This window comes from Pocillopora damicornis, chromosome 12 (assembly GCF_964200805.1).
Source record: "Pocillopora damicornis chromosome 12, jaPocDami1.2, whole genome shotgun sequence".
Lineage (NCBI taxonomy): Eukaryota > Metazoa > Cnidaria > Anthozoa > Scleractinia > Pocilloporidae > Pocillopora > Pocillopora damicornis.
Genome location: NC_142681.1, coordinates 12,366,280 through 12,392,287, shown reverse-complemented (window position 1 = coordinate 12,392,287; position 26,008 = coordinate 12,366,280). Strand labels below are relative to the sequence as shown.

At 37.1% G+C, this 26,008-nt stretch overlaps 4 protein-coding genes across 8 annotated transcripts in view; 2 read left to right on the top strand and 2 right to left on the bottom strand.

Moving 5' to 3' along the window:
• Positions 1-2,016: 2,016 nt before the first annotated feature.
• LOC113686433 (uncharacterized) lies at positions 2,017-16,294 on the bottom strand. 2 transcript variants are annotated; one of them, XR_016181619.1, is made up of 10 exons: positions 16,137-16,294; positions 12,687-13,304; positions 12,187-12,265; positions 10,266-11,493; positions 6,964-7,229; positions 5,304-5,433; positions 4,861-4,945; positions 4,414-4,565; positions 3,188-3,402; positions 2,017-3,069 (listed from the first exon to the last, which is right to left on the bottom strand). XR_016181619.1 is itself a non-coding variant. In XM_027204050.2 (9 exons), the coding sequence occupies exons 1-9, from the start codon at positions 16,167-16,169 to the stop codon at positions 3,264-3,266; spliced, it is 2,730 nt and encodes a 909-aa protein (XP_027059851.2). In that variant the 5' UTR covers positions 16,170-16,294; the 3' UTR covers positions 2,017-3,263. The 2 variants fall into 2 exon arrangements, 1 of the variants encoding a protein (XP_027059851.2); XM_027204050.2 differs by having other exon boundaries at positions 2,017-3,402.
• Positions 16,295-19,891: 3,597 nt separating this feature from the next.
• Positions 19,892-22,992, bottom strand: LOC113686437 (UPF0390 protein zgc136864-like). The gene is made up of 3 exons (XM_027204055.2): positions 22,852-22,992; positions 22,460-22,515; positions 19,892-20,300 (listed from the first exon to the last, which is right to left on the bottom strand). The coding sequence occupies exons 1-3, from the start codon at positions 22,931-22,933 to the stop codon at positions 20,154-20,156; spliced, it is 285 nt and encodes a 94-aa protein (XP_027059856.1). The 5' UTR covers positions 22,934-22,992; the 3' UTR covers positions 19,892-20,153.
• Positions 22,932-26,008, top strand: part of LOC113686436 (DNA repair protein RAD51 homolog 3) — a 9,520-nt gene continuing 6,443 nt past the window's right edge. For all 3 annotated transcript variants that reach the window (XR_016181624.1, XM_027204054.2, XM_027204053.2), the window contains exon 1: positions 22,932-23,286. Coding sequence is in view for 2 of the 3 variants with exons in the window: in XM_027204054.2 (XP_027059855.2) it covers positions 22,932-23,286 (355 nt within the window). In the remaining variant the exon portion in view is untranslated. The remainder of the gene's footprint in view (positions 23,287-26,008) is intronic.
• On the top strand, positions 24,448-26,004 carry LOC149036523 (52 kDa repressor of the inhibitor of the protein kinase-like). 2 transcript variants are annotated; one of them, XM_089189396.1, is made up of 2 exons: positions 24,448-24,670; positions 24,782-26,004. In XM_089189396.1, the coding sequence occupies exon 2, from the start codon at positions 24,887-24,889 to the stop codon at positions 25,730-25,732; it is 846 nt and encodes a 281-aa protein (XP_089045522.1). In that variant the 5' UTR covers positions 24,448-24,670; positions 24,782-24,886; the 3' UTR covers positions 25,733-26,004. The 2 variants fall into 2 exon arrangements, with proteins under 2 accessions (XP_089045522.1, XP_089045521.1); XM_089189395.1 differs by having other exon boundaries at positions 24,456-24,670; positions 24,918-25,866.

The window sequence follows — 26,008 nt, the reverse complement described above, 5'->3', positions numbered from 1 at the left end:
TATATTTAAACCTCTACAAGGAAAAGAAGTTAACTGCTTTTCGTTTGCCTTAGTTTGTTTACCAGTCCCTCCCCCCCTCTCTCTCTCTCTCCTTCTTTACCCCTCACTTCCCTTTCCCTCCTTTCCCTTTCCTCTTCTTCCCTTTCCTTCCCTTCCCTTCCCTTTCCCTCCTTTCCCTTTCCTTCCCTTCCCTTTCCCTCCTTTCCCTTTCCTCTTCTTCCCTTCCCTTCCCTTCCCTTTCCCTCCTTTCCCTTTCCTTCCCTTCCCTTTCCTTCCCTTCCCTTTCCCTCCTTTCCCTTTCTTTCCCTTCCCTTTCCTTTCCTCTAAATCTTCAAAACCCGCATGAATAATTTTACGGAGTGAAGTTTTCCATTTTGTTTCATTCTTACTTCAAGTAACGCTAGTGAACGCATTTCTTTTTTTGAAACACTCAGAAAAGTAAACTAGCTGCAAGGAAATCTTTCTTTGTTTCTGCCATACTGAGCGGAAATAAAAAAGAAGGAATATCTAATGAGCCGAATTGCACTTTTCCCGTTTGTTTCTGTTTAAAAAGAACTAGATTTGTTTCCAAGTTGGATTCTGTTTCATATGCATCTTTTTGTTGGTAAAATATTAAGCATTGTAACTGATGTGGAATTTCAAATCACTTTTGCGAGACACGTTTCGGCGCGCGATCAGCCCGTTGAACAAGAGAAAATGTTTTGAGCTTTTTCCCTGTCGTGACAATTAACAACGTGACAATTTCCACAAGTTTTGAGCCTTACCCTTCTTCGTTATCGCAAAATCCAAAATATGCTAAAGCCTGTAAAGCTTCTATGAAGGCGCGCCAAAATGTTACAAGAGGCATTTTGAGTTCTACTCTCCTTGCGGAAAAATAGATCTCCTCTGGAGAAACGTCACAATCAGACTTTTTTTATAAGCGCGCGATCGAACGATTATGCGCCAGTGATGGCCATAAGTCGGAAATTACGGAAATTTTAGACTTGCGTGACTATGATTACATACTTTAAGTCAAAAATATTTTTTCTTCAGTGTTTTTTTCACATAGGGTCAACAACCTGAGTCCAAAGTTTGTAGATCCACTCTTTTTGAAGCTTCTTGCTTTCTTTTCCAGGCCCCCAGCTAGTGCGCAACTATTTTCTTTGGAAACTACCAGATTAAGTGAAATCCATGGTAACAGATAAAAACAAAAGGAAAAATACGAGCTGAAAAAAGCTCCAAATATTCTTATGATCATGATTTGATGAAATTTGATGAAACATTTATTCCGTTCGCGCTTGTTGGATACAAGATTGGTTATTGCCAACTCAGCACTATGCGCTTCGTTGGCTATTTACCATCTCACATCAAACGCGCGCTCAAGGAAAAATTGTTAAATATACCTTGTAAAGATTGAAATAAATGGAAGTAAAGTTCAGGTTTACTTATTAAAAGACAAAACCGCGGTTATAGAGATACAACACTTGTTTTAGGAATGAACTAAAAGAAGTCAATAAGGTTTTCCTCATAACGGCGATTTTCTGTTGATGGCTCGCAGAAAGACTCAATGAAAGAGAGAGAGAAAAAAAAAGACGAGGAATTGGTACTTTCTTCTCTGATGACCGCGTAATTTTTATGCGGATGCAGAGAGTAGTGAGTCAGTAGAATACAGTAGTTATGTCCTCTCCAAAACCTTCCTCCTTCATTGTTCTGCAATAACTGACTGCATGAAAAATCGCTTGAAACAGGCGTGCACTGCTGGCACAGCTGGCTTCTTCATTGCAAGAAGAAAAAAAAATGAAAAAGGGGAAAACTCTTTCCAGGTTAACTGTCCTTAGCAAACTGAAAACATCATTTTGAAGCGATGTCAGCTCTGTCATTGACCAATCTAAGGTCTGATATCGCGCTTGGTTTTTCCAACTGAAAGCATGGATCAGGCCACTCTTCTTGAAACACAATGGGCATGGCACGCGCTCTGTTCCTCGTTTTCCTATTTGACGGCCAAGAAAGTAAAACTAATAAGATGAAATGCTCAAATTCAATCGGTTTTGTTGTAATTTTAATGAAAACCATTCTCAAAACTCGATATAATTATAGACAGTAGCACAGAATATCAGCTACAGATGCATACTATATATTTCGTGATTGACATCTCATGCCCCACCTTTGAAGATTATAAAATATCATAAAATCTTACTTTAAATTACCTACAGTGGAAATGATTTCATTCACTCGATTGCAAACATTGTGATTACATCAAGTTAGACAAGTCATTCTATATATTACTGAGCACGTTTTAACTTGTCACCCAATCACCTGTATTTCTCTGTAAACGATATTTAAAGGTTCCCACTTCGAACAAGATTATCCAACTAACATTAGCGGATTGTTTTAACCCTTTAACTTTCAGGAGTGATTAAAATAGTACTTCTCCCTACAATATCCATACAATATCCGGCAAAACGCGTTATGAGAATACTGAAACTTTACGGATATAAGTTGTTACTTTGAACTAACATAAAATTTCTCGTAACTTAATTACCAGGAAATGTGTAGCAACTGGTGGGGAGAGTTAACAATCAGATCTTGGGAGTTAAAGGATTAAATCTTACACACAACATCTTTACCTACACTACATACAACTTCAACCATAGAAATTTTGTGTGGCATAACTAATAAAGAGAAATCAACCTTATAATGTACCTCAAAAGACTTTAGTGCAAGATACTCTGTCTGAAATTTCTTACCCTGTAACAATTGATTTATTGAAAAATTTGAAGGAGAAACCATCCAGAACAATTCAATTATTAGCAACTTGTATTGTATAAATGATACAAAAGTCCTTATATAACTGTATTACACTGTTTAATATTGTTACCTCATTGATCCATTACTATCAAATGCAGAATCAAATTCAATTACTCCATCTTGCTAAAATTTTGGTAAATAAAAAACCAAAAATCGTTGACTGGACAACTGATTAAAAATAACTTGCATGATCTTATACGATCATATCTAAAACTATTTTATTAAAATACATTTACATAATATTATATCATTTCAACTACTATGAAATTAAGCAAGAGCTGCATCACAACTCTAACTGAAAGGATGAAATAAGAACATTCCAGGACACTGAAAACAGAAAGAGAACTCAGAACTGGATCTCCCTCTTTCTCCTGTAAGTCTAAAAATGAATTAATTTATCCTGATTTAAAATATATTATTATGCTCAAGAAAGATTAAAGCACAGTATCAAGAACCTTAACCTCAATAGAACTTGTCTATGCTTGCTGTTGCTGTTGTTTTTTCTCTGAAAAGTGTTGGTAGACAAAATGGACATAAGTGATCAGACTTTTGGGTTCAGGGACATCAACAGCCATAACGTCTTCCAACTCCAACAAAGGTTCAATGCCCTCCTCACTGATAAGAGCAAACAAAAAATTTTTCAGTCTCACTAGCCATGTAGCTTGATCATAATAGCTGGAGCTATCACAGAGAGAATGTAATATGAATACTTCATTTCATCTAGTTTCCCTTGCACTGAAGAAGTACCCCATATAATGTTTACCCTGATATATGACACGTTTTTATAAAGGAGAAATCAAAATAAGAACTTAAAATACTGGATTAGTGATAACAAACAATCAAATTACCAGCCCTCCAGGGTAATGAACCAATAGAAAAACAAGATTTCTACATTCCCCTGAGGAGAATTGTTACCCCATATGGAGTAAGATTCAAAGCTTTACCAACTGACAAAATTTACAAACTTGCCCAGAGGGGCACTGTCAGAGCAAAGTGTTTTAGTTGCCCAATATTAAAGCAACCTGGCTCGAGGTCTTGAAATTTGAAAGCCTTACCCTGAATAGGCAACATCTACACACTTGCACAGAAGGGCACAGTCAGAACAAAGTGTTTTAGTTGTCCAATATCAAAACAACCTGGCACCAGGTGTTCAAATTTGACCTCTATATCCCAAGTCTGGTGGACTAGATGTTAATTATTTCCCATCATAACAATCATGTTTAAAAGTTACTGTACAATTATTTTATCACCCTGTACAAGCTTTAACCCCTAAGAGTGACTAGCATCTAATTTCTCCTTACAATATCAACCCTGAATCACACACTAAGGTCATGAGAATAAAGGAAATGATCACCAACTAAAGAGGCTCTTGATTGTTAGGCAAATTCTTCTTGATAGCACCTTAAGAAATGTATAGAGAACAGTATGGAGACAATGCATACTAATGATAGGGTGTACAGGGTTAAGATAAATGACCAAAATGTGAAAGTAACACCCTATCTCACTTTGCTTCACATTGTGGGCCTCTGGGTTATCACAACAGCAGTTGAATACGACCCTATGAATCCTAAGCTGGTAAAGTACACAGAGACAGACTATTCATTTTGTCTTTAAAACTTTACTCACTTGGCAACTTTAAAGGCCAGGGTCCAATTTCCCTTTTTGTCTTCAGGATTCAGAGTTTCATATGGAATCTTCTCGGGTAGGAAGTAATTTAGCAGAGCACACATAGCCAACCCATTGGCCCAGCTGGTAGTAAAGTTCTGAATGTCCACTCCCTATAACGGCACACAAAAGTGACAATTTCGGGAACTGTTGCCATGAAATATTCCTCAGTCTCTACCAGTGCTGCCTCAAAGCGTACAAATTCATTTGTAAACATGAATGAGTACAATGCATGAGCCTTTGAAGTTATAGTGCTCAGCTGCACAGTATTAATTATAAAGCATCAAAAAAAAGATTATTTTAACTGATTCTTGGGTGAGAGAAAAATTTTGCAATCCAACAGCTCAGTTCAAATTACTTTCTGAAACCAAAATTTCAACTGATTCTTGGGTGAAAGCATCAACTAACCTCATGAAACTTAGTTCTTCGACGACACCATTCCTGGAGCTGGTTTACAGCAGTGTTGCCACTAGTGAACTTCCTACCACCTTCACTGCAATAGCAATATTGATATTAAAGGTGACATCATCTAACAAGCCAAACAATTATTGTGCTCTAGCTTATCACAGAAAAAACATGTAACATTTCAAAACCTGACTTTAAAGGAAGCTTTGGCAATAAGCTGTTGGTGTTTTAGTCATGATTATATGCAGCAATACTGAATTTTGGTTCATTAAAAATTTGTAATCCTACAGTTCAGTCCAAATTAATTTCTCTGGTATCAAAGGCAATTGTAGATAGGTTTTCATTTTACCCATAAATCATTTTCCAGAATTTTTCTTTTCACACTAGATCTATATTTATCTGTATTAACTATATTACTTTACATTAAAAATAATTTTTTTACATACACTTTTGGTGCTTGAGCTTCTAGCTGCTGTTTAAATGCATTCCTTCTGTCCTTTGTGTTTGCATCTGCTTTCTTTTTGGCCATCATTCTCTCTTTCTTCCTTTGTGCAAACAGTGCATCAATTGAAGCCCCTAATAACAAGTGAAGAAATTGTGACAAGTACTGCAGAGTTAAAGGTTAAAAAAATAATCTGTGATTCACTTGAAGAGCTGAGAATAGTTCATACTTGAAAAGATTAATTTTTTCGTCGACCCCATAAAATTTGCTGAAAACATTTACAGTGTATGCTCACAGTTATCTGAAATTAAGTTCAATTGTCTAGTGCTAAACTTTGAGCAGCAATTAAGTACTTTAAAAATTTTCTCATTTGCTCCTGTGAAATTCCCTGTACTCCAATATTTCTGAGAATTTGTTATCCATTCATGACTAAGGGTAATAACCTGCTGTAGCTAGGCCCTCAAGCAAGAGACAAACAAGTATTAAGTGTCAAATAAAGACATAAATTTGTGAAATTCAAGGCTTTTCATCTGCTTACCAAGGTATAGATGATCAGGTGCACAAATTTCAAAGAACCAAGTTACTTAGATTGTCAGAATTTTTCCAAGTAGAACACTGATACCTTTCTTTCCACAAATATCCGCTTCTTAGATCAAAACATAAACTATACCTTGTATTGTCTACAGTGAATAAATTTGGCATGCATTAAATATTAATGACTGCTAGTCAAACAGTATAATTGAACATGGGTGAAAAAGTTTTCACATTTCCCTCTCAGGGTTCTCTCTAAACAAAAGAGAGTTAAATAATTCATGTCCGATAATAAAAGAATACAAGAAAAGTAAATGAAGGTGATAATGACTTGACAGTTACATATTAAACAGTAGCACCTGTCCCATTGAAAATGTGGTGAAAATATTGTAAGGAACAAAACCTGAAAATTTAGCATTAATTTTGTAAACAAGGAAAATAGAGAGACCTAGAGACCTAGTTCTCCCTTTCAATAACCATAAAAATTTGTTTCTTTGCGGTGAAAATTTTCCTTAAATACATGCAAGACTTTCTCATAACAAAAATGTTACGAAGAAATTCTTTAACCTCCAACATATTGAATCATCCACTATATTTAACACAACAATATTTTGAGGTGACTCATTGTGCTTTCAGAATAAAATATTAAATCATTCTGAACATCTTTAGACTCAAATACAAACTACAAATAGTAGGTTTTTGGTGGAGAGGAATCAGATGCATTCACAGGAAAAACCCTCCCTACAATGGATAAGACCCTGATCAATAAACTGAAGTTTAAGTTGTGTAGCTCATGAAGTTGTAAACAGTAGGTTTTCATTTTTTAACTCTCTAGAGATGTCTGTTTTATTTCATTTCACAACTGAAGAAGCTCTAAGTGATGCACAAATTCTCCTTGTCAGCACCTTAGGAAATGTATAGAGCATAGTATGGAGAAAATGGATACTGATGTTGGGGTGTAAAGGGTTCAATTGTTGAACTGGCAAAGTACAAAGCACTGCTGTGTATCTTCTTTAGACCTTTGAGATCAACTGAGATCTTTTTCCTATTAATATCAATTTACTCTTGAATCAGATGTAGAACTCAAAAGAAATTATCAGCAAGATCAGGAAGTGATTAAAAGAGACACCAACCTTTACTACCTCCTGTAGTTGTTTTTGTTGTTTTAGTCACTGTCATGGTACCTTCCCCTGTCTTGTGCACCTCAGTTGTCTTTTTAATCTCTGTTGTTCTTGTTCCCTGTCCCCCATCAGTCTCCTTAACTGTCTTCTCTGTGACAGTTGTGACAGTTTTTGTTTCTGAAGGTTCCTTGTCCTGTATTTCTTTTTGACGTAAAAGATCTGCTCGTAACTTTGCAAGTTCATTCTTGTCTTGGATGTCTATTGAAAATCTTTCATTCCTAGGAAGGAAACACAAAGATTTCATGTAATTACGACTAAGACTGAATCAACAAAGAATAAAAACACAGAAGTACAAAAGCAAAATCACCCTCAAATTAATTTAGTTGCAGCGGTAATGAAGCTGCCTCACTAGTGAGCCAAGCATTGATTTTCACTTTCACAATTAAAATTTATTTCATGCATCAAACAGAAATGATGATTCCTTATTTTGAACTTTCATTGTTATTCCTTTAGAAAACGTGAAGGAATTTCTTATCTAATGGAAAAAAAGGTCACCAGTCCCTTCACCTTCTCCCTCACATAAAATTCTACTCAAAAACAAATTTATTTCCATCTGCTGTGTAGATATGAACCTTTTTTCGAACAAAATATATATCTGGTATAACAGAGTAGAGCTAAGTATGTATTAAAACTACAGATCAAGAGTACATGTTTAAAGTATTGCAGAGTTCAATAAATTTGGGTAGGTGTCAATATTTGGCCAACTTTGGCCTGCAATAAGAGAGAGTGGGGTAAGACATTTGAAAACTTGGGCACTAAAAGTGACTGAGAGGGGAAAAAACATCTCATTGTTACGCACTCAAATAAACATCTTGGTAAAATTAAACAGAGAAAAAGGTTTGCAACTATAGGGAAGTGTCTCCTCTTAAGTTTAGGATTATTTTCTCACTAATTTGATGCAAGACCTTTAGACACCCCTCCCATAATTGCTTTCCCCAAAGAAGGGTCAACAAAGTTCTTTCCAATCCAAAAAAGCAGTAAAACCTAGAAAATGGAAATTTTAACTCCCAGGAAAGACCAAGATATAGGGAGCCCTCAGGTTTCTGTGGTAAATGAAACAGTATCATCACACCCCCCCCCCCCCCCCTCAGAGGGTTTAACTATAATTATAAGACTTTATCCTCTAAACACTGATTAACCTTTTCATCTACTAAAGGTGTGCACACTTTTACAAAGTTTGATACAACTTAATTATTCCCCAAATTATTCACCTGGAGAGAGCAATTTGAAATGTTTGAACTTAAGGTTTCTCATAAAAGACTGTCATGACAACTCTATATTTGACTGTAAGAACAATAACATTTTTAAGCAGTAAGACCACACAAATTAACATTAAGTTATAGCTGTAATAACTGTTTTTCTAATAAACACAACTCATAAAAAAAAACACATTAAGTTTGACATAATTATGGGAAGGTTTTATTTTAAACAAATACCAATAATGCCAAGTAAAACACTGTAATCAAGATGTAAATGCACATCTTCTGTTCATCAAAATTCCATGTTCAATTTCACAAAAACAACATAAAACACAAAATTAGTGTAGTTAAGCCATCAGCACAGCAAAGGTTTAAGAACTAAGAAAAAAGGATAAGCAGTTGTAAAGAGAAAAAGAACAGACAATCTGTTAAACTGTGTCACAGTCTGGTTACCATCAGTACAAACTAAAAGATCTAGGCAGTTTATCTTATCATTGAGCATCTTGAATAAATAAGAGGACAACAGTCAGAGTGACTAGGTCATTAGAAATCACCAGAAATACAGAAGATACTTAAAAAAAAACATGTCTTCAGCAGAGGGTTTTTAACACAAAGTTAGGACACAAGAATGTTCACATGCCATATTGGAGTTATTTCATGAAGTTGACTCAAGCATTATGAACACAGTAGGTGTCTAATTCTAGTACAGCTGGTTTCCGGTGAAAGTATGTTATTGCTCTTTTATACTATTTTTACTTTGATTGGCTGTTAATGAGAAATTTTTGGAATAGTTTGCATCATGTTTTACATAGGAACCACATCCTTTTTATAAATATCAATTTGATTGGTTATCATGGACAAGATTGTTATCTTGCAGTAAAAAAAACTGATTGTCTATAATTCATTTTGATTGGTCAGTAACCATGACATTTTTGAAATTGTTAGAATTATTTAATTTTTTGGTTGTATCAGCTTTTACCTTTCAGTTAATTAGAGAATGACACAAGACATCTGTTTTGAGTTTTGTTCTCTTTATTCACACTAATTGTCAGATAACAACAGATCACAAATCAATACTGACAGTTATAATCTTCAAGTTCATTTCATGATCAATCGCAGATTGGCAGGTGGTCTTCAAACAGAAGTATTTTAATTACAAATTTGTTTAATTGTCTTAAACTGAAAGGTTTGAATGACTGCATGGGCCGATTGGCAATTCAGGTTCATGTAACACTAGTTCTAGCAAAATTGTCATCCAATTTGCTTTTTGAAAAAGGAAATAAAAACAAGACCTGGTTCACAAAGTTGCCAATTTTAAAAACAAAGTCAACATCATTGAATTTTCTGAGAGGTAAATGGTCCAAATTTTGTGCTTACAGACAGTTATGGAAAAATAAAAGAAAAAATTTGAACACCACTAGAATGTTAATTCAACTTGGAAGTGAAACTTGAATGTTGAACTAGAAGGGAAAATTTCAGGTGTACAAAGCAGTTATTAAGGACGTTTAAAGTTCATAATTGCTGCAGGATCTTAAGAGAGAGATTTGGAATTGTTGAAAAAAAGGTATACTCGATGTGGTTTCAACAGAAAGCTTTTGCATTCAATCATTCCTAGAATTGTCAAAATATTTTTACTCAGAATATGATTTTGTCAATGAAACAGATGTACAAACTATTACTGCAGCAGTTTTTGCCAACTTTACAATGTCACTCTCACTAGAAAGTTCTCTAATTAATTATTCCAACTTCCCTGTTTCTTCCAAAGAGCAGATTCTGGCTTTCTTATACAGAAAGTTTCCTAGCCAAATTTGTAAGAACAGCTCAGTTACAATAATTTACTGAAACTTATAAAAAGACCTGCATGCCAGAGACAGCCTTGAAGACAGGTTCTGTAGAGGTTAGGTAAAGAAAGAAAATAGAAAGTCAATAGGAGAGAATTTGCAAGAAAGATCAGTTTATTATTAGCAAGCAGAATCACAGAATCACAGACTCACACCACAGAACAAGACTTACAAAACACCATCACAAAAATAGCTTCATTTGAAACCCTCTTACCTTTTGTCTTCACCTGCTGAAGTTTCCTGCTCCCCTTCACGTTCAATTCCTTTAGGCAATACTCTTGATTTTTGAGTAGCAGCTTTCTTTAACACTGTACGAAAATCTTTCATTTCCTCATCTTTGGAAGCTCTTCTTTGTTCTCGAGGATCTTTGACTGGAGGAATAAGTTTCTCTGACCTTTCCTTTCTCACTGCCATGCGAGCTTGAAGTGCCTCATCCGTTGTACTAGTTGATGGTGCTACAAACTTCTGAGTCACCGATTTTGAGGCCTCTGCCTTCTTGATACCTCGCTGTACAAGATAACTTTCCTTGGAAGTCTCAACAGGCTTATGCAACATGTTCAGCAGGTCTGAACTTGAGATCTTTCGACCAGCTTTACTTTCTGAGTCCTTTGCCCCTTCCTTGCCATCAGTTGACAGACTTCCAGCAGAGGTTCGGGAAGCTGAAGCCCCAGAGTCTGCTATCTTTGATAAGTAAGTTGGGGGAGGACGTGGAGGTGTTTTTTTATCAACAGGACTCTCAGAACCCTTTGCTTTGTTAAGAAGTCCTCTGAAATCAACCTGAGCAGACCCTTCCTTTTTTTTACCTGCATTTCTTTGTGCTGATAAATTTCTTGATGCATCAATACCTGTTGACTTCAGTTGTCCACGGAAATCTCCCTGTTGTTGTCTTTTCCCCTGTGCTGTCAAATCTCTATCAGCTCTCAAACCAGTTTTCTTAAGTTGGTTTCGGAAATCCACTTGCTCAGGACCTGAAGATTTAGGCTTTTTTGACAGATCTCTTATTGGTGTAGTTGAGCTTCCTAGTACTCGAGTTTTAAAATCTCCTGAAAGCTCTCCATTAGATCTTCTCTCCATAGGAGTGCTTGACATAGGTCTAGATGGTTTAGGAGGTCTTGGAGGTGAAGTTTTGACAACCTCTGGCTCGGAAGCACTCCCAGAGGTTAAGCTAGATACTGTGGAGGAAGCATCATCTGCATCAGAGTCACTAGCCACTGCTTGGGGCTTCACACTGTCAATATCAAGCTGAACATTATCCTCATCAATGGATACTGAAGCCATTGTTTCAGTACCGGAACTCAATCCACTATCATCAGATATCTGTGACCTGGAACACTCAGAAGGTTGGTTTCTCACCGATGTGTTATTTCCTGGTAAGTCATCTTCTTGGTTGACTCTATCTCTCTTTCTAAACCCTAGCCCAATTTCACTATCTTTGTTCATCTCTGTCAATATAAAAGTGAGCACAAACGGGCAACAGATTACTTTTGTGTCTCAAAGCAGCTGCTATACTAACCTCATTCCCTTAGGTGCTGGAGCCTCTGACTTGAATTTAGATGCCACTCGAGTATTCTTTTGCATTGCTGTAGTTTGATCATATCTCAAGTTATATATCTACACTTCAAAATTGCTAATTTACCAGAGAACTAAAAGAACTTGCAAAATACTTAATTCAGTTGAGATTATATCAATTTCATGTCCTAAGGGACATTAAAAGGAACAGATAACCCTTTAACTGCTAAGAGTGAATAGCATTGAGTTTCTCCTCACAGTTTTACCAATGAATTAGACATTAAGGCTGCAAGAATACAGGATGTCATCACTAGCTGAAGGAGCCCTTGATCTGAATGCACAAAAACTCCTGTCAGTACTATGGGAATTTTATAGAGATCAGTATAGAGAATACACATACTGATGTATGGGTGTAAAGGGTTATAAAAATGAAGTATGGGATGCTGCTGTTACCATTGTTTGAAACGCAAAAAATGCTATCTGAAAGTTATGCAAAAAAGTGAATCGCTGCTCCATGATAACTTCATTTCACAAGTTTGCAAAGAAAAGGTTATAAAGATATTAAGTTCTGGTGAAATCTCAGTCATTTAAAGCTTAGAGCATAGTGAGAACAGAAAAACACAAACCTTTCTTGACTCTCAGTTGTCTTATTTGTAGCCTTATTGCCTTTCTCAGAGCATACTCATTTAAAGGAACATCTTTAAGCTGAAAAAAAAAAAGGAAAAAGTAAGAAAAAATAAAAGGGGGAAGAAATGAAGGTAATGAATCACAGAATCATTAATTTTTCAAGTGTTCTCTAAATTGCTTTCAAAAAAAGGTTTTTTCAACTTTTAACCCTTTGACCCATTGGAGTGACTAGCATCTAATTTCTCCTTACAATACCAACTCTGAAACACACATTTAAGGTCATGAGAATGGAGGAAACAATCACCAACTAAAAAACCTATTGATTGTAAAACAAATTCTCCTTGTCAGCACCAAAGCAAATGAGTTAAGAACAGTATGGAGAATATGGATACTGATGTTAAAACTTAAATGGTTTAAAGGCCTTGGATGAATGCACAGTTTAAGAAATGGTCAGAGTAAACTGAACCACACAGAAAAAATTGTTTTGACTCATCCTCACCAGTTTCTCTAATTGATCTAAGTCCTCCATCTTTTCAATCACTTCTGGTGTTAATTCGACTTCTTCCACTTCTTCTTCTTCCTCATTGTCCTGTGCTGGTTCATCCTCACTGACTTTTTCAGAGGATTTTTCTACGGTTTCAGTGTCTGTGGAAAGTTCAGACTGTGGGGTTGGCACCACTTCTTCTTCATCTTTATCTTGGGAACTTTTTTCCCCATTTATTTCTATACTAAACTGAGCTGCACTTTCACCTTCCACTGGCTGTTCCTCAACAACATTTTCCTCTTTAGCAGAAACTGTTTCCTCTTTAACAACATTTTCACTTTCAACATGTCCATTTTCAAGACCATTTTCAGAGGGTTCATCAGTTGCCACTGTGTGACTATAACTAACCTCCACCTTAGTTTGTACTGTTGATGGCTCCAAAGAATCACCAGTGGTTGTTTTTGTCTCTGTTATAATAGTAGTTTGCTCTTCTCTTTTCATTCTATCCCTCCTTCTTGGTCTTTCATTTGCTGTAGTTGTAGCTGACTCTAAAGCATCAAGTTTCTTTTTGCGTAGCTCTCTAAGCTTTTGTCTAATCTCACGTCTTTCTTCAAAATTGGTTGTCTCTTCCAACTTAAAAATAAACAGTAACATTAAAACAGTGTAGTGTATAAAGCGCTTCTGAATTCCCTTTTGCAATACCCAAACTAAACTTATCACAATGGCTGATCAGAACACAGGAAAATATCACAACATTCTACACTTAACATAAAAAGAAAGTTGTAAGAAGTACAGGAAAAACAAGTGTTCAAGCCATGATTTGTTGAAAGGATGGCATAGGCTTTTTAGTCGACCAGTCAGAGCTAAATTAAAGCAAAAACAAAAGCAATCCAGGATTACTTTGACCCTCAATTGAAAATTGCTCTTGACCACCATAATCTCCTTAAAAGCAAGTGCCCTTTAAAGACCAATTTTTTTCAACCACTTGTAATGGGGTCTTCCCATTCAGACTCCTTGAATCAGAATGGAAATCTTTCTCTTAACCCTTTCACTCCTGGTAGAAATCCAGACATATGTACAATTTCAAGTAGCCAAGTGATGAGAATAGCCACAAATATTAACCAGAGGATTATCATTTGATCTGCACACTAAATTCTAAAAACAAACTTTACAAGGAATGTATGGCAGACAGTTAAAGGAGAATTTTCATCCAGATATTGGGAAAGAGAGGGTCAAAAGCTGTACCCTTTTTTGCATGTAGATCAAGAGAATGTGGGTTTATATCAAGATAAACCCTAAAGCTTAAGGTTTATAAACATACAACAATAAGGCTACATCATGTTGTACTAAAAGTTTATGAAGAATTTACAGGAAATTACTTCTGGGATTCAAAATAATCAATTTAAAGAGAAGGGTTTTACTGTGAACAGGACCAGAAGGCCACCCTCAAGTATATGTTACAGTCACTATCAATTCTGATGTATAAAATATTATCACCTAATGACTAGCAACAATCTTAGCCACTTTTGTCACACAGTGAAAATAAGAGAAGTCATAAGGAACTTTTAGGGGAGGAATAATCTAATGGTCGTAAATAGCAAAGATAATTCAGCCTTTTTAAGCAACATGTTGGAACCAAGGGGGCTAAGTGTGCTTTGTGAGGTATTAACAGATTCACTTCTTCCATTATTTCATCTGATAGTTCTCTTGAAATATTTATTTTGTTAAGATAAATATTCAATATAAACATTTCACTTGATTTATCAAACCCAGCCTTAATCACTGCCTCCTTTTGAAGCAGAATCAATTGTATAGGTGGCTACTGATGGTTTGTCAAGGATATAAAGCTATGCCAAATGCAAATACTGAATTTTGTGGTGACCTCTTCACTAACAATAAACACCAAAATTGTTCTCTCTGAAGAAGCCTCAATGGACTATGGAGTTCTCATAAAATTGAACTTTTATGTCACCTGACCCTGTCCTTCAGTTTCACCTTCTGTAGCTTTGTTTACACAGAGTGACACAACTAAGGACTTCAGGGAATCACCCATAGACAATTGAACAATTTCACTCACAGAGAAGTACAATAACTGTTTACATTTGTTATGTTCCCAAACCTTAACGAATTTAACGAAGTGTTGATACTTAATTTAGGGCTAAATGAGGCAGAACGGAAATCAAATAGGCAAATCAATCAAGTATCTCGATTTTTTCAGAGATAAATTAATTCCTGAGAATTAAAATGGCCGAAAGAATCTGTTGATGACAAAACAACTTTGGCCGTCTTGAGAAAGGTCAGAAAAAGATTAAGCTACAAACAGATACAAGAAGACCAAAATTGGTCGGCAGATTATCTTAAAATGAAAAGAATTCTTGATCACCTCGACAACATGCAAAGCCTATATCACATTCCTTGTAAACATTCCGTGAAAATATTTACAAACCCATCCTTTTAGCAGTAAAATGTTGATTTGTGACGGGGAAATCGACACTTGATAATTATTTAACATTTTGCAATGCTGCCACAATTAAAAAGTAGTCTCGAAATTCAAGCGAGATAAGATGAACGGAGACAGTTAGGACCAAAAGTTTAACGTACGTAATAAGGCTGCTAAAGTGATCCATTGTTACTATTCAAATTTCGAAGAATACACAATCCTCTTGGAGGTATCTCGGTAATTTGACTACCTAGAAGATTACCTGAAGATTCAAGAACCGTTTCCTTGAGAAATACGTGCGGCTTACTGTTTCAAAGCTTGGCAAATCTACAAAATTTTCAACAATCCATACAGCTTCATACGTGACAAATCCATTTCTAGGATAACATTGCGACTACAGTATACACGCACTTTCATAATATTGCTAATACAGCAGGATTTGATCGCAACTCTATCCAAAAATAAAAAGATATTTTTATTCCACATTATCAACGAGGACTAAATTTCGAAACTACATCAGGCCGACCGTGATCTTTCTTGATATCGTGGTCTTGCAAAAATATTACAAATAGCAGAAAAAAACGTAAGTCGTTCTCAGATTTACATAATTGTTGTTTAGAATCAATTCTACAGGCACGGAAGGGCTAAAAATAGTTATAAAACGATTTAGAGGTAAAAAGTTTATCGACAAGGCTGCAAAGGTTCACGCTTCACTCTCATGAAGGAAATCCTGAAGAAAAGAATACCTTTAGTGTCAACTCAGTAGGAAGTGGAAACAAACCGCTTTTGAAAATCGTTGGTCCATGCGAGCTTTTAAAAAATTATCCTGCTTAAGTGAAAGCGAAGAGTTCAAAAGCGAGTAAACAATCACACAGTAAAGGTGGAAGGCTGAGAGCTCCTCACCAAACAAGGCTACAGTTCACTAGTTGTTTACTGTACGAATTACTTGCATAATCGGAAGTGGAGGGTGAATGACTGTTAACACCTCATAACGCTTGAAATTCATTCATTGGACTCTTCCCTACCTTTTTCTTGAGCACAGCCTCTTCGTCTTCCATCTTCTTTGAGCAGAGAAAGAAAAGTTAAGCGTATAATTCCCGTCACAAATCCTACTTTCTTTGCGCTTTGACTTTAATGCTCGTTCACGTGACAGAAATATTTAGAATTTCACATTTTCCCGCTAAGCCAATCACAACGCGTTATCCACAATACGCGCGGGAATCGCATACTTCCGAGCCACTTCCGCTTGACTAAACACAAGACATATCGGAAAATCTCGAAATATTTCTCTGCGTAAATTACCTGATGATCTCACGGTGGGCTAGAAGTAGAAAGTATGCGTGTTGGTGTCAAATGATTTTTAATCATGGTCAAATATGGCAGAGTTATCTCATGAATGATGTGGAGTCAAGCGTTACTGAAACCTATCTCAGAAAGGAGACTGTAGTTGACTGTAGTTGACAGAAACATCTTCGTTAATTGTGGCAGATCTTACGATAGAGAAATCTAGAGGAAAAAAAAACACTAACCTGTAAACTGATAGGTCAATCAATGTACATGCCGTTAGTTTGGATCTAGGACAATTAAACAACAAATATGAAGACAGCAGTCAATTTGTTGACTAGTTGTTAGTGAATCGACGGCTATCAAAGCGCGGATGACAAGTCGACGAAATTGGCAAATTATTTAAATATATTTTATGATTTAAGAAATGGGTTTACCTCTTAGAGTCTCCCAACACTTACAACAGCTTAAAGCAGATGCTTTGCATTAGACATCAAGGAATATCAAGTATGTTGGCGTCTGATCTTTGTGACCCCGCTAAGGGTTATCTTGTCTGTTATCCACAGGTGATCATGAACTTATGATGTTGGTCATTTATGGAAGCCTTAAATAAATTAGCTTCTTAGTCTATGATTTTCGCCTTTCATCGGCTTATTTTTGGTCTCGACCTAAGAGACCCCAGTTTGGTTTATTAATACAAATGGCAAATGGCCTGAGCGTGGGAAAGGGAGACTGGAGGAGACGCCCATCTACACTGATGTACAATAATGGGCTCCTGCCCACCCCTCCTAGAAACTACTTTTTACACCCCGTGAACTTGGTCGTACTGAGTAAAATGAGGTACTTCGTTGTGTTTTTTTAAATACTTGGGCGGGTTTAGAAAGATTGAGAGGCCGAAATCGCGGAATCGCCTTCTCGCTCCATTCAACAATAGTTAATTATAACCCTCTAGTAACTCCCAAGATCCAATTATCAATTCTCCCCTCTTGCTGCTGGACATTTCGTTGTAAGTTAGTTATGGAGATTTGATGTTAGATCAAAATAACAACTTCTACCTGATAAGTTTGGGTATTCTCATTACCCGTTTGCTAGGTGATGTATGGATATTGTGGCAAGAAGTTACACTTTAATCACTAGTGGGACCGGTTAAAGGATTAACATTCATTTTAAACCCTACTGGAAAATATTTAGAGTATATTAGAAACAGATTGGAAATAAAAAGGGGAGCACGACCCCGCGAAATCCGCTCGTGAAATTCTCTGAAAGGAATTTTTGCAACTTGTCGAATATTGCGTTATTAAAATCATGATGCACCAAATTGAGCGCCGCAGATATGAAACATTTTCGAAACTAACGCTTCTTGACACTGACGTAGATGACAGTGATCGATCCTTTCTTACGAAAAAGGCAAAGAAAAGGCTTCCGCTTTCCTTTTCGTTCCATCTTCGAGCACCGGCTCAGTTACACATGATTGGTCATGACTACACTACCGTACCTAAATTATTACAATACATGCAGACGGCCGGGAACTTGGATTGCGTTATAGCATGTTGCAACCTACTTCATCTTGCAATTCTATGCTAGTGAGAAGAGTAACACTGAGGGCAGACTAAGCGCCAGTTTACAGAAATAGTTACAGGCAGAAAGGAAGTCAGGAAAAGCCTTGCCTGCAAAAACCCCGAAAGGAAAAAATAAGGAAGGAAATCTGGGTAGGAGCCATGGCTCAAGATCTGAATAGTCCATCCTTCGAAGGCCACGCTGCTAAATCAGAAATGAAAGCATTCACAACTAAGTGCACTATGGTGAAAAAAAATTTAGTGAATAAAGAAAAAAAATCTCTTGACAAAAATCTGAACAAAGCACTTAAAGAAATTGGTGCCGGCCCAGAGTCTTAACCCGCGTGACAAACCTCTCTTGGTTCTCATCATGCCCCATGATACACTGAACAGGCCTAGTCCTCTTTGCTCTCGTCCCGCAGAAATGTTTCATTTCCCACTGATCCATATTCACTCAATCGCCGGAAATTACATTAGGAATCAATTACTTAATCCTGTGCCATGCCGCTTCCAACATCACCAACCTCCTTCACTCTGCTCTTATTCGGAACGGCCGCAGTAAGAAAGCTGGTACCTAAAGCAAACTCGAGCTACCCTTGGTAGCACTGGTCTGCACTTCGTTTTAAGAAAGCTTCCGCCACCTTCTCAATCAACCAGATGCAACACTAAGGCCCCACCCACGCTTACGGTTTTTTTGTTCGAGAACACAACACTTAACGCGTTTTTCTCATCATGCACATTGAAACGCCTGAAAAAAATTTTGGAAACGGAGTCTTTCGAAAATGATTTGAAAAGTTGAGTGCTTTGAAACTGCGGCATATTTTTCATAAGACAATTAAGTGAGAAAATTTCAGTTTACGAAAAATACGCTACGTACTGTTGGTTCCACCTGTGTTCTCTGCAGTTTTGGTTTGGACAATCGCCGAAAATTGAAATGAACGGGTTTTCAAATGAGAAGGCAGTGGTATGGACAGTTAAGAGCAATATGAAAACGCTATCTAAGGTGAAAACATTTTTGCTTCAATTTGCTTGAGACGAAAACAGATACTTATGAAAACGTAAGCCCTAATACTAATTGCAACGGGAGGGGGGGGGGTGTGGAGGACTTTTGGGGGAATCACGTGGTTGTAAAGGAGGGGGGAAGGGGGAAACAGTCGTCGCCAACAGATCGAATACAAAGTGGGGACTATAGAAAATCAACTGCCAACGAGGAGGGGATCAAAAAAGATGTAACACAACCAAAATGCTCCAACCCAACCCCCTCCCTCCCCCCGATCAGTCCCTTCGCCACCAGCGTTTTCCTGGGCCTTAGGTCATTTCCTTATCAGTTACTTTGAGTTCTGGTTTCATCCTTAGTCAAATTTACTTTGGTTATGACTGGTGGTTTATGCTCTTTTGCTTTGATTTTCATGTTGGTAAATAGAAGAGTGCTGCTGTGTTAACTGAAGCAAGAGAAAATATCCAATCATATTTAAAACCTTTACTTTTCCCTTATAATCCTTTAGACTGAAACCCCTTGCATTCTTCTGGTTGGATTCGGCCTTTAGTTGATGTAGAGAGGGCAGCGTATCCAATGGTAATTTCCTTCCATACGGGGCACATAATCAAGGGAGGAGTTTACACAGTCAGGTAAATATGGTATCAATTAACCAAAATTACCCTGACGGATGTGAAGATACAAATAAAAATGAACCTATTGAACTCAACTTTAGTGATAACTTATACAAGAATAATATCAGCTATGTTGAATTGAATAAAGTCCCACCTAGAAAGTCATCAAGGGCTTTCCCACTAGTTTTCGAAGCAAGTGGACAAAGATTTCTTGAAGAGTAATGACATGGTTTGCTAGCAAATTCTGGATGGCGGAGTGCTACCAACTTCATAAGTTTGTTTGATAAAAGATACAATAAATTAGACAAATAGCTGGAATACTCATAATGTTATGATTACTATAATATGTTTAATTAACTAAAAAAATGAAAACATCTGAACACAACATAAGGAGATTCACCCCTACAATGTCTGATTTGGCTAATTACAGTAAGATTAATACAATAAGCTATCCTATATAAAGGTGTAGTCTGATGCAAAATTCGACTTATTGATATAAAATAAGGCATGAAAAAGAGAGCAGTACTTTATAATGAATTCCAATAGTATAGATAGTATGTAGGTACAGCAGCAAATCTTTAAACAGTGAGTTTATTTCTGTTTTTTTCCTCCACCCTTCTTCTTGGCTGGTTTTTTTCCTGCTGCAGGTTTCACCATCTTCAATGGCTTGGACTGCTTGCTGACTGCCACTTGGGTGAGCTCTTGCTCAATATTTGCTTTGATGGTTACCTCAAGAGCCTGGTAATTTAAATGTGAGATAAAACCTTTCTTAGAGACTCATTACAGATCGTCTATGTGAATGAAAACTGACCTTCTCTTGAGTTCTGAATTTTTAGGAGGATGGCCATTTTGGAAACAACCACACATAGGAGGTCTGGGATGAACTGCTAAAGGGTCTGGTATTAGCAGCCAATACAAAAGTAAAGTAGACTGCAATCACTTGCCGACAATAGCAAAAGTCCTCTTCCTTTTCTATCATCTAAGCAAGGTTCTGAAAAACTCTTATCTCCAGACCCTCTTTGAAACTTGTTGCAAACCTCGTACTGGAGTGGTTTTCAAAATGGCTAACACAAAACAACCACAGAACTGAAGGTTGATAAGTTCACCTGGTGAGACCTCCCTGTGGTTTAACCTTTCCTTCTCCATAACTCAAAGAAAATCCTCATAACTACCTCTCATACTTTTCTTACTAAGTTTGTTCAGAGAATCTGGTTTTTGGATTCAATAGTATTCTCCTAGTGAATATCTTTTACTACTCTCATCACTTGGCTGCTTGATATTGTATTCTTATTGTAAGGAGAAATTCTGTCTTGGTCACTCCTGGGAGTGAAAGGGTTCAGAATCATTTAACCCTTTCCACCATAACAACAGTATGCACATTCTCCTTACTGTTCTTTATACAATCTCTAAGGTGCTGACAAGGAGAATTTGTTTCATAATCCTAAGCTTCTCTAGTTTTACGCTGTCAGCATTCTAGATAGACCCTCCAAAATTAAGTTAGGGAAAAAATCTTTAACATGTTACAAAGTTGACACTATGATGGATGATATGCAACATTCAAGCTCACCTAAATCTTATTTTCAGGATTTGGTTGCCAAAGTGAAAAATTTAGTCACATTAGCGCCTGTGTTAGGTGCAATTCCATGCCCTGATTAGGTCAAGCCAAGTCTCCACAGCCCCCAAATTTTTTCCAAACACTGACCACATTGTTAATGAAAATGGGCCTTAACACCTAGATGAACCATTTTTGGAATTAAGGTTCCTGGCTACTTCTACATACACTTCAAACCAACTCTTTCCCTACAAGTGATTACAGACCATGAAATTTTTCAGTGAAAAATAAATTTCTCACTGTACAACATGATTAAAGCATAGGCCATGGGAATTAAGGGGGTAAGTTTTTACAGAAACAATGATGCTGCATCAGTGGGGGAGTACAACAAGATAATTTGGTTTTATCAACTGAATCGAGAATGTAAATTGGCCTCTGTAAAGATTTTCTAAGCTGATGTTTCAAGTGTTAGCCCTGTTTCAGTGCCATGTGGACTGTTTATTGAAGCCACAATGCAGCCCTTGATATGGTATGCATTTGAAAAGAAAAACATATTCATATCAGAAACCCCTATAAGCAGACATCCTTGCCACCAGAGGAAAATATGCTCAAGTGAACTGTTTACTTAAAGGAAGTTTGTTTAAAATAAAAGGGTTCTTAAGTGGTTTAGGATCTGGATCACTTTTTTCTTACTTCCAATACAATAATTTAAAATTTCACAGCAGTTCATTACAACTACCACTCTACATCTGACATTAACAACAATGCTATTGCACGGGTAGCCATGCCGCATCCAATCCAATCAACAACTCCACAAATTCAAGCATTGGTTAAGGTTTTTCACAGTATTTTAAATTAACAAAAGTTTGATGGTTTTAGGTTCCACAGATATTTATCGTTTGTGATTATAATTGCGTAGATTTTTCGTTGCCAAAAAGCGTGCAAATAAGAAATTTTGTCGCTAAACATACCTAAATTTTGCTTTTGAATTGAAGTTTCTTAACGGGCTGTAATTATTAAATTTTTATAAGCAAGAAAAACGCGTTTTCTTCGTTTCAAAAAAAATCTTCATTATATTTATATCAGGCAAAGTAAATGTAATTTTAACATCACAAAACATCGTGGATTCGATTTTGTGACAAATACGCCAGTTCTTACACGGATAAAATAACGAATTTATCAGAAGAAAAATCAACAAGCTCTCAATCCGATAAACTCGGCAATGAGCGTCATATAAAGCTGGGTGTGTGCTAAATAGTAATTACACTACAGCAAAAGAAAGAGTTGAATGTATAAAATGTCGGTGAATAATATAACCTACACAAGAACCAGTTTACAAAATTACCTTCTTTACTTTCTCCGCTTTGACAGTCGTCTTCTTCTTGGGAGCAATAGTTCTTGCTGACAAATCAAAAGAAAAACAGAATAACGTATCTGAGATTTTGTTCGAATTCTATTCTGCATGCGACGCAAAAACCTGAAATGTGTTCTCAAAAAGATATATGTTAAGGGTGCGATCAAAAGACATGAAAGTTCCTCTAAGAACAGCCTTTGATATCATTCTAAATATTTTCTTTTAATAAAGTACACAAATAAATCAACTTTATTTTTTCTTGATTTGAAAAGCGCGCACAACAACAGCGTAGCAGTTACAGACGTTCGATAGTGTTACTTCCGTCACAACACTTTCAAATTAGTACTCTATCTTCGTCCATGCCACAAATATCTTAAACTTACCTCCCTTCTTCGGACCAAGAGCCTTTTTCTGGTGTTTTTTCGTCGCTGTGGCCTTCTTAATTTTCCCCTTTCCTTGCGCCATGATTCTAATGTTTCAACCGTCGAACCGCCTCGAAGAACCGCCGATTACTAACGCTCCTTGTTTACTATTGAGCCTGCGAGTTACGCGTCTATGGTCAGTGGCTCCAGACTCGGCCCAGTCTGTTACTACTTTTGTTGGTCAACTTCGCGCGAATTTAATTGAGAGGCGGTCAGTAGATCTTCTCAGAGTTTCTCTACCAAATGCATGGAAAAGGGTTGTGGATAACTTTCTATTAATGCAGCGAGAGCTTTGTACGTTCCCTCTGGCTTCAAATTACCTGCATAAATTGTCAAATGCAGGCTATATCACCGTTGATGACCTGAAAGATGTGACGCCAACTGAATTAAGTGAAGGCAAGTCCTCAGTTAGATTGTTCACTTTATTTCCACTTGTGCTTTTTGACCAACCAGCCTATGCTTCTTTGTTGTCTTGTGACTGTTCAGCAAACTTCTCGCTTTCAAACATGCAAATCAAACAGATGTTGTCAAGGGTGTCAAGAGGTGACAAAGATGACAAAGAGCTCGAGTGGATGGGGTGTGGGTTGTTTTGAGAACAAAAAGTTGGAGATCTTAAAAGGGAGCAGGGTAACAAGACGGGGAATTGTATGTGTGAACTGCATGATAAATTGTAATCAAATATTTGTGAATTGATTCAATCTTGACCCTTTGACTCCCAAGATCTGATTGTTAATTCTCAACTCAAGCTGTTACACCTGCATATCTGGTAAAATTAGTTACGGAGTTAAGAAAACAGGAAATGAGAATATTCAAACTTATCCAGAAGAATTTTTTTATCTTGCTCTAATACCAAATTCTTGTACCTGATTTACAAAGAAGAAGGGAGAATAAACCATTAAATTTTTGGAGTCAACGGTTGAAAGTACTGAAGAGAGTAAGGTGTTATACCAAATTGACACTCTTAAGCTGTTTTTTTTTTGTTTTGCCTGTTTTCTGAGTTTGTTTTGAGGATAGGTAGCAGGGGTGGATCCAGGGTAGTTTACCTGATTTCCGGAACTCACTCAAATTTTTTCCGACCTAGTTAAATGTTGATAAAAGTACTTTTGGAAAACACTCTAATTTCCCTTTGGAAACTACTGATACTTTTGTGGAAATCACTAAACGTCTTCCAGAAATAAACCATCTTCCTGTTTTACAGTTATTTATTAAAGAAAATACGTTTAGAATGACTAATTTCGTTATAATTGCGGTCATGAGGCGTTCGGGAGCGCTCCGGATCACGCGCTGGCCTTTCGAGCTTCGATTACACCTCGGAAACCGTCGGAAGCCGTCGGAAAATGTTCGTGGAGCCAATCTTTACGCAACCGGTGGGTGTAAGTCCTTGTTATTTGGTGACAATAACAGGCGGAACACAGTCAAAACCCCTCACGATTGGCTAGCAAAGATTTCGTCATCGGAACTCACTCAAAACACTCTTCTGATTGGCTAGTTGTGTTTGGAAACTACCTTGGAAACTACTGACAAAGTATAAAAAGGGCAGTTCCTCCCCCAGCGGCTCTCTTTCGTTGCTCCTACAGTACAAATACTTTTGAACTTGCTCAGGGGTTAACGACGGAATTTACTGTTAAACGTTTAAAAAATACTAGTGTTATGACTCGCGGAGATCCTGTTTGTCGGAGGGAGGATTGTTCTCCCTTCGACATTGGCCTAGTTTTCGACGAGATCCACAACTACTCGCCGCATCAGAAGCTGGAGTTCGTCGAAAACGTGTGGAAACCAGGTGAGCTTTTTGATTTCCCCGTGTCAGTGGAAAATGGAAAATCTGCCAATTGTCAGGAACATGATGGATATTGTGCGCAAGATTTCTAATTTTTCTAACAACTCTCCCAAGCGTCAACAACATTTAATAGCCAAGATCAGAGAACTATTACCTCGGGCAAACCATACTGTTTTAATTGATGTGTGCCGCACACGATGGATTGAACGGATTGATGGAATGGACCGCATAGTTGAACTTCTCTACCCAGTCACAGCTACACTTGAAGACATCTCACTTAACAGAAACAGCCCTGGAGACTCAACCTGGAATCCAACAAGCAGACATGATGCTCAGTCCTTAATTAATGCAATCAACTTTTCCTTTATTGTTTCTCTTGTTATTGTCAGACATATTTTGGGATTAACTAGACCACTCACAGTGAAGCTGCAACAAAAAGCAATGGATCTTCTAAAAGCTAAAGATGAACTTGCTCTTTTGAAATCAGTCCTTGAAGACTTGAGCACTGACATTGATAACAGACATCATAATCTCTACCAGGAAGTAGTGACCATTGCAAGACAAGTAGCAGTCCAGCCAGAAATGCCAAGGATAGCCCAGAGACAAATGCATAGAAATAATGCTCCTGCTACAACTCCTGAGGGATATTTCAAGATCAATCTCACTAGAGTTTTTCTTGACCATGTACTCCAGCAGCTCAACACCAGATTCCAGGATGATGTATTTGTTTGCAATAAAGGTATTTCGATTATTCCCTCTGTTTTACTAGCTACTGACCCTGCCTGGAAGGCCAATGTTTTGGAATTTTGTAACCATTACAGACAGGACATACCAAATTATGCAGGATTACAGGCAGAGCTTTTGTTATGGGAGAGATTGTGGAAGGGGAGGGATAACAGAGGAGATATTATTCCTGACAGTTTGGAGGCTACACTGAAGGATATTGACAAAGATGCATATGTCAACATCTATTCCATGCTGAAAGTCCTGATCACAATTCCAATTTCATCTGCATCTTGTAAGAGAGATCCATATCATCCCTTAGGAATCTTAAGAACTATTTGAGAAATACAATGACCCAGGACAGACTGAATGGATTGGCACTGATGCATGCCCACAGAGACATGGATTTTGACCTTGAACGTATAATAGATTTATTTGCTGAGTTACATCTTAGGAGAATGAGAATGGCAAACATTTTGTAATAATTTTTTGCACCAGCTGTTTCTAGAGTACTTGTGAGTTATGTTCTGTCTGGGTTATGGCCTTTAAGTCTCATAATCCTTAAACTGATGGAGAACAGTACAGAAGCTCAAACTGGTGCCTGTATAACTTTTTTCA